This window comes from Callithrix jacchus, chromosome 10, assembly GCF_049354715.1.
Source record: "Callithrix jacchus isolate 240 chromosome 10, calJac240_pri, whole genome shotgun sequence".
NCBI lineage: Eukaryota > Metazoa > Chordata > Mammalia > Primates > Cebidae > Callithrix > Callithrix jacchus.
Genome location: NC_133511.1, coordinates 62,711,795 through 62,726,862, shown reverse-complemented (window position 1 = coordinate 62,726,862; position 15,068 = coordinate 62,711,795). Strand labels below are relative to the sequence as shown.

Here is a 15,068-nt window from a genome sequence, read left to right as displayed (position 1 = left end):
AGCGCCTTAGTGATTTGCCCTGAGGGATTGGAAACAGCACAGGAATTGCTGGTGGCAGGTTGAGAATGCCTCAGTGACATCTCATGCTCCAATTCTAGGCCTCTGCACAAAATTGTGAGTAATCACTGCCAATGCCTGGATCCACAGGCCATTGCAGAGTTACTTTTCATTGCTTTGTATGTGAAACTCTGAGCCTGCAGTAAAGCAGGAGCAGCCCAATTCATCACTTGAGTTCCATTGATCCAGCAACTCCAATGAGCTGTGGCTGTCTCCAGTCTAATCTCCAGAGGATTATGGCTTTACAGTCTCTTATGACCTTACACTTGATTTCCAGCAGTCAGTAGCCTTGTTTCATTTTACTAGAATGTGAGCTCTTAAGAGTCTGTGGATCGTGGTGCTACTCCAAGTAGGTACTGTTTGCTGTTCTTTGTTAAATGAAGGAATCATTCCAATTCAGTTAAATGCATTTATTTAGGGAAGGTGAAGATCTCCAGTCCTTATCTGTAATTGTATTAAATATTTGCCATGGTCATATCCCTAGAAAAAGTTTTAAATTCTTCAAATCATATTTATTGAGCTCATGTTGGTTCTAAAATTGATCAAAGAGCTGCAGAACTAAAGGACATCTAGTCCAATCCTCTTACATCTGTAAGAACTGGTTGTGGAAATCAAGTGAAAATATATCCTTTATTTTGCTTTTAAAAAGGTACAAACTTAAGTAACTTTATTAAAAAACAATCTAATTTCCCCATATTTCTTCTCTTCTTGTGGAGAACAGGGAAAGCTGGAGGCAGAGATACTGTTCAGAGATACTTAGACACTACCTCTGCACCCTGTCCTACCCGTGCTGCTGCTGATGATCAGTTTGGTTCACTTTTTGACATGCAGGTGTTGTAACCTAGAATACTTTTTTTTTTTATATATACAGGGTCTTACTCTGTCATCAAGACTAGAGTGCAGTGGCATAATCACAGCTCACCATTTTTTGTTTTGAGGCAGCATCTTGATATGTTGACCAGCCCAGAAGTCCAAACATGTTAATAACCCTTTCCATATATTACCAATTACTTTCCAGAATGATTATTTCAACTTACACTGAAACCTGTAACTGAGTATGCAGTACTTATTTAATGAAGACACTTTCATTTTATTCATTTTTTTTTTTTGAGACAGGATCTCACTCTGTTGCTGAGGCTGGAGTGTGGTGGCATCATTTCAGCTAACTGCAACCGCTATCTCCTGGGCTCAAATGATCCTCCTGCCTCAGACTCCCAAGTAGCTGGGAATACAGGTGCACACCACCACACCCAACCAATTTTTGTATTTTTTATAGAGACAGGTTTTTACCATGTTACCCAGGTTGGTCTAAAACTCCCACACTAAAGCAATCCACCCACTTTGACTCCCAAAGTGTTGGGATTACAGGTGTGAGCCACCATGCCTAGTCCTAGAACACTTTTTGATATTCCCTTAAACTTCAGGAAGCTACAAATGAGATAAGCCGGTAGTGAGAGGGAATTTGGCTTTGTTATCAGCTCTGGAACACTGTGTGAGGAATGTAACCAGCAACTACATACTGAATAAGGAATAAGAGACATGGGGAAAGCCAGCAAAGATGTGCTGCATCTTTACTGCTTTATGCAGCTACCTGGCTTCTGTTCAGTTCTGTTTCCTTGGCTGAGCAAATCAGGGAGCAGGTGACCGTGTGTGCTGGTATGAAAGTCTCTTCCTGGCCGGGTGCGGTGGCTCACGCCTGCAATCCCAGCACTTTGGGAGGCCAAGGCAGGTGGATGGCCTAAGGTCGGGAATTCAGATCAGCCTGACCAACATGGAGAAACCCCGTCTCTACTAAAAATACAAAATTAAGGCTGGGCGCAGTGGCTCACGCCTGTAATCCCAGCACTTTGGGAGGCTGAGGCAGGTGGATCACGAGGTCAAGAGATCAAGACCATCCTGGCCAACATGGTGAAACCCTGTCTCTACTAAATACAAAAAATTAGCTGGGCATGGTGGCACATGCCTGTAATCCCAGGTAATCGGGAGGCTAAGGCAGGAAAATCACTTGAACCCAGAAGGCGAAGGTTGCAGTGAGCCAAGATCACACCAACTGCACTCTAGCCTGGGCGATAGAATGAGACTTCATCTCAAACAAACAAAAATGACTTGCTCATTTCGGTTAGCATAATTTTTTTTTTTTTTTTTGAGATGGAGTTTCACTCTTTGGCCCAGGCTGGAGTAAAATGGCACAATCCTGAATCACTGCAACCCCCACCCCCCCTCACCCCTGCCCCAGATTGAAGCGATTCTCCTGCCTCAGCTTCCTGAGTAGCTGGGACTACAGGGCTGTGCCACCACGCCTGGCTAATTTTTGTATTTTAGTAGAGACGAGGTTTCACCACGTTGACCAGGCTGGTCCTGAACTCTTGACCTCAGGCAATCCACCCACGTCGTCCTCCCAGTGCTAGGATTACAGGCGTGAGCCACTGCCCGGCCACAGAATGATACATTTTTTATTCATCTTTGTTGTCATATATGTCAACAGGTTATTCCTTTTTTCTGATAAGTTTTGCTCTAGTGCCAAGGCTGGGAGCAGTGGCATAATGATTGCTCACTGCAGCCTCAACCTTCCAAGCTCAGGCTCTCACCTCAGCCTCATGAGGAGCTGGGACTACAGGCATGTGCCACCCCGCCCAGCTAATTTTGTTTATCTTTTGTAGAGACTTAGATCACTGTGTTGCCCAGGCTGATCTCAAACCCCCAGACCCAAAGGATCCTCCCATCTTGGTGTCCCAAAGTGCTAGAATTAAAGCATGAGCCACTGTGCCTGGCTTATTCCTTTCCATTGAAAAGTAACGTTCCATTGTTTGACTTATAACACAATCTGTTTATCCATTCACTAGTTGAACATTTAGATTGTCTCCAGTTTTGGGCTACTATGAATAATGCTGCTATGAACATTAATGTACAGGGTTTTGTAACATGAGCTTTCATTTCTCTAGGATAAATATACCCAAGAGTGTGATTGCTGAGTTACATGATAAATATATGTTTAACTTTATGATAAAGTAGGTCTGTGCTTTTGGTAACAATATATGAGAGATGCAGCACCTCTGTATTCTAACAGCACCTGGTATCTCATTGTGGTTTTAATATGCATTTCTATCGTGACTAATGATTTCGAGAGTCTTTTCCTGTGCATGGTAACCAGCCATATATCTTCTTTGCTAAAGTTTTCAACTATTTTGTCCATTTAAAAGATTCAGTTATTTTCCTATTGCTGTGTTTTGAAAGTTCTTTGTATATTCTGAATACAAGTCCTTTGTCAATATGTGATGTTCAAATATTTTCTCCTAATCTGTAGACATTCTTTTAATCTTGTTAAAGTGAGGGAGAGCATGCTATGGTTGAAGAACTGATAGAAGGGCAGTGTGAGTAGAGTATGGAGCATGAAGAAAGTGGTCTACAATGAGGCTGGAGAGGCAGCTGGGAATTTATAGACCATGTTAAGGGGTTTGGGATTTATTCTGAGGGCCATGAGAAGCTATTTAATGCTAGTAAGTAGAAAGGTGGTATGAATGGATTTGTTTTGTGGTGTTTGTTGTTTTGGAGATGAGGTCTCACTGTATTGCCTGGGCTTGCCTCAAACTCCTGGACTCAAGCAGTCTTCCTGCCTCAGCCTACCTTGTACCTGGGACTGTAGGCATGCACATCTGGCTGGATTTGTGTTTTGAAAAGATCACTCTGGCTACTGTTTGAAGAATGGATAATTGGAAAGGCATAGAGTTGTCTTATGAAAACCACTTAGAAAGTTACTACAATATAAGTTTTATGGAGGCCAGGCGCAGTAGCTCGTGCCTATGATCCCAGCACTTTGGGAGGCTGAGGTAGGTGGATCACCTGAGGCAGGAGTTCAAGACCATCCTGGCCAACATGGTGAAACCCCTTCTCTACTAACAATAAAAAAATCAGCTGGGTGTGGTGGCAGGTGCCTATAATCCCATCTACTTGGGAGGCTGAGGCAGAATTGCTTGAACCTGGGAGGTAGAGTTTGCAGTGAACAGAGATCACACTATTGCACTCCACCCTGGGTGACAAGAGTAAAACTGTTTCAAAAAAAAAAAAAAAATATATATATATATATATATATATATAGAAATCAGTTAAAAAGTGACCAAAATAAAAATATTCTAAAAAGGGAATATGGCAGCTTAGACCAGGATAGTGACAGTGGAGATGGGAAAGGAATGAACAGATTCAAGAGATAATTAGGAAGTAAATATCTAGCTAATAACCATTATGTCCAGTAGTGTAGAGAAAATATTTAAATTTTCAGCATTATATTAGATGTTCAGTTGCAGGTTTTTTGTAAATGCCCTTTAAGTATTCTTCTAGTACTCTCAGTCATTTTGCTGAAAGTTTTTTTTAATCATAAATAGTAGATGGTAAACTTTGTCAAGTTCTTTTTCTGCATTAATTGAGATGATTACATGTTTTTTCTTCTTTATATTGTGGTTAACTACATTGATTTTTACATGTTCAACCAACCTTGGATTTGCTAATATTTTATTGACGATCTTCATTACATGTTTTTTTTTTTTTTTTTTTTTTGCTTTTTTTTTTTTTTAAAGATGGGTTTCACCATATTGGTCAGGCTGGTCTTGAACTCCCAACCTCAGGTGATCTGCCTGCCTTGGCCTCCAAAGTGCCTGGATTACAGGCGTGAGCCACCATGCCCAGCCCATTACATGTTTGAGAATTTACCAGCAAGGTCGTATATGCCTGGAGTTCCCGCTCACCCTCCACCCCACACCTTGGAAAGTTCAGTATTGTAAATTCTACTTCTAACCAATATAACACTATGCAGATTTTCTATTTCAAATAACCAACTTTTGGCCTTGTTAATTTTCTCTATTGGTTATTTCCTATTTCCTTATTTCTATCTTCTACTTACTTTGGGTATACTTTACTGTTCTTTTTCTAGCATTTGAAGGTGGCTTAGACCAAAGATTTTACATTTTTCTGTCTGTTTTTGTTGAAAGTATTTAAGGCCAGAAATTTCCCTGTAAACCTTATTTAGCTGTGTCCCACAGTTTTTGATATTTTTAAACTTTATCCCTCAGTTCAAAAATATTTCGTTGTCCAACTTCCAATTATCTGTAGCTTTTCTAAATATCTTATTGTTAGCAATTTCTAACTTAAATACATTTTGTTAGATAATATATTCTTCATTATTTCCCTCTTAATTTATTGAGACCTACCTTATGCTCAGCATATAGTCTCATCTTAATGAATGCTCCTCGTATACTTGGGGAAAAAAATGTGTATTCTGTAGTTTGGGGGTACTAACCAATAAATGTGTATTATGTCAAATTAGTAGATAGTTTAATTCAAATTATCTATAGTCTTATTTTTTTGAGATAGGATCTTGCTACATTGCCCAGGCTAGAATGAAACTCCTGGGCTCAAGGGATCCTCCCTCCCAAGTAGTTGGAACTCCAAGTGTGCACCACCATGTCCAGCTAAATCTTCTGTATTCTTAACTACTTTTTGCCTATTCTCAGTATTCTGTCAATTACTAAGAAAGAGCTGTTGAAATTTCTAGCTATGATTATAGTATAATCTATTTCTCCCTTTAGTTCTGTTATTTTTGTCTTCTGATATATTGTAGCTCTATTATTAAAAGTTTCAAACATGCTTGAGTTCAAATCCCAGCTGTACCACTTTGCAGTTGTGTCATCTTGGCCATGTTGCATGTCTTTTATGAGCTTCAGTTTCCTTATCTATGAAGTCAGGAGAATGGATGTTTTTGTGCTGATTTTACAGGATCATTATGCAGATCACATTGAATCATTTATATAGCTATATTATAAAAACTGCACCTGAAAAAAAATAAAAATAAAAACTGTCCAGGCACTGTGGCTCATATCTGTAATCCCAGCATTTTGGGAGGCCGAGACAGGTGGATCACTTGAGGTCAGGACTTTAAGACAAGCCTGATCAATATGGTAAAATCCCATCTCCACTAAAAATTCAAAAATATAGCTGGATATGGTGGCCCACACCTGTAATCCCAGCTACTTGGGAGTCTGAGGCAGGAGAATCACTTGAGCCCAGGAGACGGAGGTTGCAGTGAGCCAAGATCAAGCCACTTGTACTCCAGCCTGGGGGAGAGAGTAAGACTGCATCTCAAGGAAAAAAATAAATAAAAGCTACAAATATAAATATGTAAGACATTATTATTACAGGATTTAATGAAAACTCCTATTCATCCTCCCCATATTTTTCTTTCTTTTTTTTTTTTTTTTTGAGATGGAGTTTTGCTCGTTGCCCAGGCTGGAGTGCAACGGCATGATCTCAGCTCACTGCAACCTCTGTTTCCTGGGTTCAAGCAATTCTCCTGCCTCAGCCTCCCAAGTAGCTGGGATTACAGGCATGTGCCACCACACCCGGCTAATCTTTGTATTTTTAATAGAGATGGGGTTTCACCATGTTGGCCAGGCTGATCTTGCGACTGACCTCAGGTAATCTGCCCTCCATGGCCTCCCAAAGTGCTGGGATTACAGGTGTACACCACTGTGTCCAGCCCCTATACCTTTCATAAATATATAAATTTTAGTCCTATCTCCATAACACCTCCTCTTCCTGAACTGGAAAACCCTTCTTTCTCTGGCCCATTTGTTACCTCTTTCTTTGATAATTTCAGCAGCTCTTTTCCTATACCATCTCTACCATTAGAATATATCCCTTCTAAAACCATTGCATCAAGGCCTATTCATGCTCATACTTGGAGACCCAGTTAAAACAGCATGTCTTCCATGACAGTTTCCCACTCGTGTTTATTCACTCCAACTTCTGAGATCCTCAACTATATTTCGTCTCATCCTACTATAAACATTTGCACATTTTCACTAACCTTACCTGAATAAAACTCCATGGAACATTTGGTTCATCTCAGTATTTCTACTGCTTAGAAATACTGAGACTTGATACAGAGTTAAGTTCTCAGTAAGTGCTGTATGAATGAATGAAAGGATAGAGGTATATGGGTCAGGAAAGGAATGCTTTGTCTCTGTGAACTTCAGTACTAAAAGCATTGTCCTTTTGTAGATACATAACAGGAGAAGCCCAGTAGGTTGGGCTGGTATTCCCAAACTGTAAGTCCTGTATTCCCTTTGCTGATGTAGAGGTAGTACAAGAAGCCTTTAATGCTCAATTCATCTTTAATTCATCCTATAATGCTCAATGCATCTTTGTTAAACACTAAACCTTAAATGTGCCTGGAAGACTCAGAAGACTTCTCTCAGAGTGATAGGTAGGTTTTAAAGCATAAAAAGAAGTTTCCTGGAGTTAGCTGGGAAGGTTAGAAAGTTCAGAAAAAAGTAACAGTATAGAGATTGTTGCAAAATTTTTCTAAAGTCAAAATTTTAGCATGCAATGCAAGTGCATTCTTTTCCCACCTCAATTGTAACTCTACACACAAGTTGAATAGAATTAATTGTTCTTCTAGTTTTTTTCTTCCCTTTATGCCCTTCTTTTTGAGATAAAGTCTTGCTCTTGTCGCCCAGGCTGGAGTGCAGTGGTGCGATCTCAGCTTACTGCAACCTCCACCTCCTGGGTTCAAGTGTTTCTCCTGCCTCAGCCTCCCAAATAGCTGGGATTACAGGCATCTGCCACCACACTTGGCTAATTTTTGTATTTTTAGTAAAGACGGGGTTTCACCATGTTGGCCAGGCTGGTTGTGAACTCCTGACCTCAGGTGATCCACCTGTCTCAGCCTCCCAAAGTGCTGAGATTACAGGCGTTAATCACCATGCCCTACCACCTTTTTTTTTTTAATATATTGTCCAGAGGTTTTTTTATTTTTGCTTCCTAATGTCTATTACTTTAAAAATACTAGGGAATAGGCTCCAGCAACCCAGGCTCCTTCCCATTTGTTCTGACATAGTGTGTTTCTCTGGGTGGAGCAGGCTGGCGTTTCATTTGAACCCAGGTACCTTTCTGTCTGGCTTCCTTCTTTTTCTGAACACATTTCAGGAAGCTATATTGGCTCTTAGAGCACTTAATGTGCTCAATATTCACATTAATTCTCTTGGCAAGAATCTGGCCTGTAACTTGTTTGTTTACAACAATGCCAACAGCATGCTGGGTAATACCGTAGACTCTTCCAGTTTTGCCACAGTAACATTTGTGGGACATTCCTTTTTGAACAGCACCCATTCCCTTGATGTCTACAATATCATCTGTCTTATAGATTCAAATGTATGTGGCCAAAGGAACAACTCCATATTTTCTAAAAGGCCTAGAGAACATATATTGGGTGTCTCTCTTTCCTGTTATATTTGTTTTTTTGGGAAATTACTGGAAGATGGTGGTTCCCGCCAAAAGGTTCTGAGCCTTTTAAAACGCTTTTTCCTGTTAATTGGAATGCCTTGTTTCCCTGATTTCCTTTATTTATTTAATTTTTGAGCTGAACTCTTGAACTCACTCTGTTGCCCAGGATCAAGTACAGTGGTACAGTCATGACTCACTCCAGACCCAACCTTCTAGGCTCAAGCAGTCCTCCCAACTCAGCCCTCCTGAGTAGCTGGGACTACAGGCATGAGCCACCACACCCAGCTAATTTTTAATTTTTTGTAGAGACACGGTCTCCCCATGTTATCCAAGTTGGTCTTGAATTCCTAGGTTCAAGGGATCCTACCTCATCAGCCTCCTGAAGTGCCTTAAAGAGTATATGTGTGATGCTTGGCACAAAGTGAACCTCAGTACACATTTCTTGAATGAATGAATCCCACAAGAATATCTATTGTAATGAAAGACTGAGAGCATGTACCTGTCTACTTTCTCTTTCCGCATCCAGCATTCTCCTGGAGTGCAGCCTGCAGATGTGAAGGAAGTTGTTGAGAAAGGTATACAGACTCTTGTGATTGGCCGAGGGATGAGTGAGGCCTTGAAGGTAGGTGTTGGTATGCACAGCATTCCTGAAGACGGGTGGGGATCTCTTGGACCTTTGTCTTACAGATTTGTCCTTCTTGGGTGGTCATCTCTGTATATCGTGTATCCTCATTTTGCTGACCCAGGATACCAATGGCTGCATACATTCCTCTGCCTCATCAGCATTGGGGTCTCTAGTCTACCTAACACTGAGACTTTTTTACTTCTACATTTCTTCATTGAATTTTTAAATCTTTTACAATGAGCATGTGTTATTTCTGTAAGAAAATTAAAAAATAGGCCAGATGTGGTAGCTCACACCTGTAGTCCTAGCACTTTGGGAGACTGAGGTGGGAGATCATTTGAGCTCAGGAGTTCAAGACCAGCCTGGGCAACACAGTGAGACCCCATCTATATTTTTTCTGTTTCTCAGAAATGCCTCAACCTATGAATCTCTCAAGTTCTGTAAGTATCACTATTTGGTTCTTTATGTTTTAATACTACTTCATATCCTCATAGTATATTTTATAGTATTTCTAATTTTTCTTTTCTTGGACACATTTATGTTGTTTTCCCCTTCAGAAAATAATTAATTTTTTTTTTCATTTTTAAAAAATATAGATGGGGTCTCACTGTGTTGCCCAGGCTGGTCTTGAACTCCTGAGCTCAAATGATCTCCCGCCTCAGTCTCCCAAAGTGCTAGGACTACAGGTGTGAGCTACCACATCTGGCCTATTTTTTAATTTTCTTACAGAAATAACACATGCTCATTGTAAAAGATTTAAAAATTCAATGAAGAAATGTAGAAGTAAAAAAGTGAGATTCCCTTTCCAATGTTCCAATTTGGTGTATATTTCTCCAGTCTTCTCTGAATGCATCTGCAAATATGTACACACTTACACACATAGATATACGTTTATATACTCATAACCATTTTACATAAATAGGTCAATGCTATATGTATTCTGTAACCTCTCCCCCCACTTATATTACTATATTATGGATAGTCTTCCACACAGAAGACTACTTCATTCTTTGCTTTACGATGTCCTACAATCCTGTTCCTTACTGATAAAGGTGCCTATTATATCTAGGACTTTATATATATAGGGCACCTTCATCAGTAGGGCACCTTCATCAGTAGGGCACCTTCATCAGTAGGGCTCAAGCAATCCTCCCATCTTGGCCTCCTGAAGTGCTGGGATTAAAGGCTTGAGGCACCATGCCTGGCATATTTATATTTTTAAAATTTAAACTAGTTTTTTTTTCCCCATTACAATAATTCCTATCTGAAAGGCTACTGTTATAAATCTCAAATATATAGAAAATATAGGGCATATTAAAAAATACTTCACTTGAGTTCTTTCTGAGACAGAGTCTAATTAAAATCTATTCTAAAAAAATATTCAGGACAAGCCAGAATTGAAAAAAAATCATCTAATAACAGTTGCCACTATTAAGAATATCTTTTATATAAATTCATTTACAAATATTTATTAAGCATTTTCTATGGGTAAGGCACTCTTCTAGGCACTGGGGACAGTGCAATAAGACAAACAAGGTTCATGCCTCTCATGGATGATAAAAAAAACTAGACTACTTTAGATAATAATAAATGCAGTGACAAAAATGGTGACTTATGCAGGGCTACTATGGGGTGGTCAAGAAACATTTGCTACAGTGTACATACATGAGTCAATTTCATACTCACACCAACTCTGTGATGTAAGCACTATTATACCTATTTTACAGGGGAAGAAATTGGGGCTTGGACACTTTAAAGAGCTAGCCTAACGTTTCTTGGTTAATATATGGCAAAGAAGAAATTTAGACTCAGTTTATTCTAACTCAAACATTTAACATTTATGGTGTTTGTACACCAAGGTAGATGTTTCACATATCCTTAGCTCAGCTAGTTGTCATACCAACCCTGTGAGCTAGGTGTTAATATCCCTAAGTTACAGACATGTAAACAAAGACTCAGAGAATTTAACTTACCCAAGGTTACAGTGCTAGTAAGGACATAAATCCAAGGCTAACTGCAAATTCCATGTTCTTTCATTTCCATTTCACTTGAGCTTTATGCATGGGTATCATGCTACCTCTGTCAAAGAGGCCTCTTTGTCTCACTGGGGTTCACCGCCAAATTTTCGATTGGTGATACACTGAGTGATCATGAAGTGATAGTTGTCACTGTCTAATTCTGTAGAGTACACTTGCCTGACGGCAGGAAAGGAAGCCCTGGAGGCTTTCTTTCCCCCTACTTACTCATCTCTTTTCCTCCTTCCCAGGTTCCTTCATCAACTGTGGAGTACCTCAAGAAACATGGCATTGATGTGCGGGTCCTCCAGACAGAGCAGGCAGTGAAGGAGTATAATGCCTTGGTTGCCCAAGGGGTCAGGGTGGGAGGTGTCTTCCATTCCACCTGCTGATGAGGCCTTAAGAGGCGAATAAATCACTAACCACCTCTGCCTGTGACTATGACTTACCATTCTCCAAACCAGCCTCCCCTAAGCATTTTTGGACACCTGCTCATAGATGCAGGGATGACCAAGACAAGGTCCCTATCCTTGGGGGTGCTAAAAGAAAAAAAGAGGAGACAGAAGTTTAATATTGTAGTGAATGAACTTAGGGAACATTTGAGTAACAGAAACAGTAGAAGGAGTATGCACTGGGAGTTGGTTCTAGACAGGCTGTTTTACTAATGAACCTTGAGACTAGAGCTTCAAATTTTAACTGTAGGCCAGGTTGTCACTGTGGCTCACACCTGTAATCCCAGCACTTTGGCGGGAGGCCAAAGTGGGCGGACCAACCTAGCCAACATGGTGAAACCCCATCTCTATTAAAACTACAAAAAGTAGCTGAGAGTGGTGGTGCGTGCCTATAATCCCAGCTACTTAGGAGGCTAAAGCAGCAGGAGCACTTGAACCCAGGAGGGAGAAGTTGCGGTGAGCTGAGATGGAGCCATTGCACTCCAACCTGGGTGACAGTGTGAGACTCCATCTCAAAAAAAAAAAATCAAATATAAAATGTTGGGGCTGGACTAGATGCCTTTTTTTTTTTTTTTGAGATGGAGTTTCGCTCTGGTTACCCAGGCTGGAGTGCAATGGCGCGATCTCGGCTCATCGCAACCTCTATTTCCTGGGTTCAGGCAATTCTCCTGCCTTAGCCTCCCGAGTAGCTAGGATTACAGGCACGCGCTACCATGCCCAGCTAATTTTTTTGTATTTTTAGTAGAGACGGGGTTTCACCATGTTGACCAGGATGTTCTCAATCTCTTGACCTCGTGATCCACCCGCCTCAGCCTCCCAAAGTGCTGGGATTACAGGCTTGAGCCACCGCGCCCGGCCTAGATGCCTTTTAAAGGTTCCTACTGGCTCAGATAGTCTTTGTTCTATTAAATTCTTAGGTGGGCTTTGTAAAGCCTTAGAATAGACTGAGAGAACTACAATTTATCAGCATCACCTTATTTTAAATTTTTGTTTCTTTTTAAAGAACTATGAGCTTTGGTTTAAATAGCCTTGACTTTGAACTGTAGCTCACTGCCACTCACTGGTTGGGTATTTGTTTAATTTCTCAGTTTCACTGTTCTCATCTGTCAGATCAGGATAACATTAGCAGTACCTGGAGTCATTGTAGGTATTAAATGAGGCACGTCATAGAAAGTATTCAGTATTAACTCACTGCCTGGCATGTAGTAAAGACTCAATACATTAAACCACTGTTGTCCTTATCTTTCTATCAATGGGGATACTCTGTAAAGCCAACTAGTTTCATTTTATGATTCTTAATATAGCAGCTTATTATTTCATAGAGTCATAGAATGTTGGAGCCCAAAGGAACTATCTCACTCATTTGTTCAGTAATTCTCTTTCATATCCATTCACAGACAGCCTATTACTAATTTTCTTATGACCACTTATTGGGCCCTGGGGGAATAAGGATGAAAGCTACAATTCCTGCCCTTAGGAATTATGTTGTATGAGAGACAGACAAGTAAACAATAATGATTCAATGTTAATATTACAATAGTTACTAGGTCCAGTGGTGGCACAAAGAAAAGACTAATTTATCCTACTAGGACGGAATGAAAACTAAGGAAGATAACACTAAGGAGATGATATTTAAGCTGAGTCTTTAAAAATGCAAGGTTCATTAATTCACTGAAAAAACATTTACTTGGCAGCTCTTTTACCTAGACATTTACTAGGTATGGTATTTATCACAGCCATAACTAAATAAAATTGCTCCACCCCAGCCATCATTGGAGCAGCAGGACTGGAAAGATTATTTTTGCTTCACACGATCCTGCCACCTGACTACATAGTTAGGCTTCTGACCTACAGGGACCAATCCATAGACTGGACAGCAACTTAAGATATAGCTTGGCAAGAAAAGCTGAAGCAGTGTGGAAAGTGAAGGGATTTATTTTTTTCCAAGTTTACTAAGGAAGTGGCAGAGCTAGGATTAGAACCTAGCACTATGTCACCTTTTTTATGGCATACACCTCCTTACTCCCTAGAAGCCCAGAGAGTGAGCGCTTCACAGACCCGACACCCAGCACTGAAGTCTTGGAAGGTTCTGCTTGGTGCCCTTTCTGCAGATGACAGACTTTCTAGATCTGTTCCCTCGGCTGATAAAGCCAACCCTCTGTATAGCTAAGAGGGATGTTTGATGAAATTCAGACTGTTTCTCTAGTGATGCAGTCCTTTTTTTTTTGGTCAAATGTGGGACAGCTCCAGTGGGTGTTGAATTCAGTGTGGGTGTAGTAATTTTTCCTAAGTGAGTTGTCTCCAATAAAGAGAACTTAGTATAAACTTCTTAGATATAGAAGTATCTATCAGTGACATTATTAAACTTTTAAGAAAACCTGCTAATACATAGCCCCTACTTTTGAACCCGGTGCACATGGTCAATGATGGAAATAAGTAGAGTTTGAAGAGAAGCTGTTTTTCCACATGACACTGTACTTAGTCCTGTGTCTTAATCATTAAAGCCTCTCAGTCAGCTTGTAGGTAGCACAGCCCTCAAGCTGTCTACTCTTAATTTATGTCTAGCCTGAGTGGTTAAGACAAGAAGTTGGCAATGTGCTAGGTGTGTACCTTTCTTCTCCATAATTGTGTTTGCTGAGTTCAGTCATCTCAAAGCAAATATAAAGTCCTTTCAGAAACCTGAATCTCAGAAGCTTGCTTTTGCAGCATGCTATGGTTCTATATTTGCTCTGGATTCACAGAATCATTCTTCCCTTGCTGGGCATGTGCCAGGAGTTGTGCTGGGGATACAGCACAGACATTCTTACAGTCCAGGTACAGATCAGTTGGAAGAAATAAGACATGTACACAGAGTGAGGATATAGAAGTTGCAAATTGGCACAAATCTATCTGGAGACATGTTTTGTTTGACTCAGTAATTTTACCATTTACTTTAGTTACCAAGGTGTTTTCAGTTGGGTATTCTTCCATGAAAATGAAGATTTCTGGCTGTTTTGAAAGGATGGGAAGAACTGACATGACGAGGCCAACACTTACAAATTAAAATAACTGAGTACAATGGAATAGCACTGCCTTCTCCAACAGATAATGTGCTCTCTGATTATTCAATTCCTATTATCTTGTAGGCCACTTTATTCCTTTACTTTTCCTGCCTACCTTTCTTAAGGAGTTTGCGTTTGTGAACCTGCAATGCAATATCAATAAATACTATACTATGTGTGAAGAATATAGTATTGGAGTCTGTGGGAACGTAGAGGAAATGTTCCAAGCCCATAAGAGACACAGATATGTTCTAGAACAAGGCCCAGTCCTGAAGAATGGAAGGAAAGGAACTATAGGAGACAGTCTGAGGACCACATTCCAAGGCTCAGCAGGTGCAAAGGCCTAGAGGTGACAGAAAAACACTACAGGGAATTCTGTTCAGGTGGAATAGTAGAGAGACAGTTTGGGACAGGGAGTATGCAGCTGGAGACGAAACAGAGGCATGAAGAGCCTTCAGGACAGGAGTTTAGACTTTATCTTGGGAAGAGTAGTGATCCACTGAAAAAGCCTGAGCAGGGGAATTGGTGTGGTCAGATCGGCTCATCCAGAGGCTAATGCCATGCTTGAGGAGGGTTGACAGTGGCTGTATCAGTATAGAAACAG

General features: G+C 40.4%; 1 protein-coding gene across 2 annotated transcripts in view; it reads left to right on the top strand.

The window, feature by feature from the left end:
• Positions 1-14,653, top strand: part of AAMDC (adipogenesis associated Mth938 domain containing) — a 65,084-nt gene extending 50,431 nt beyond the window's left edge. The window contains exons 3-5 of one of the 2 annotated variants that reach the window (XM_054241871.2): positions 8,858-8,953; positions 9,365-9,396; positions 11,223-11,408. In XM_054241871.2, coding sequence (XP_054097846.1) covers positions 8,858-8,953; positions 9,365-9,382 — 114 coding nt within the window. In that variant the 3' untranslated portion in view covers positions 9,383-9,396; positions 11,223-11,408. Of the gene's footprint in view, positions 1-8,857; positions 8,954-9,364; positions 9,397-11,222 lie in introns of both variants that reach the window. The other variant, XM_009007373.4, reaches the window with a different exon arrangement.
• Positions 14,654-15,068: the final 415 nt, after the last annotated feature.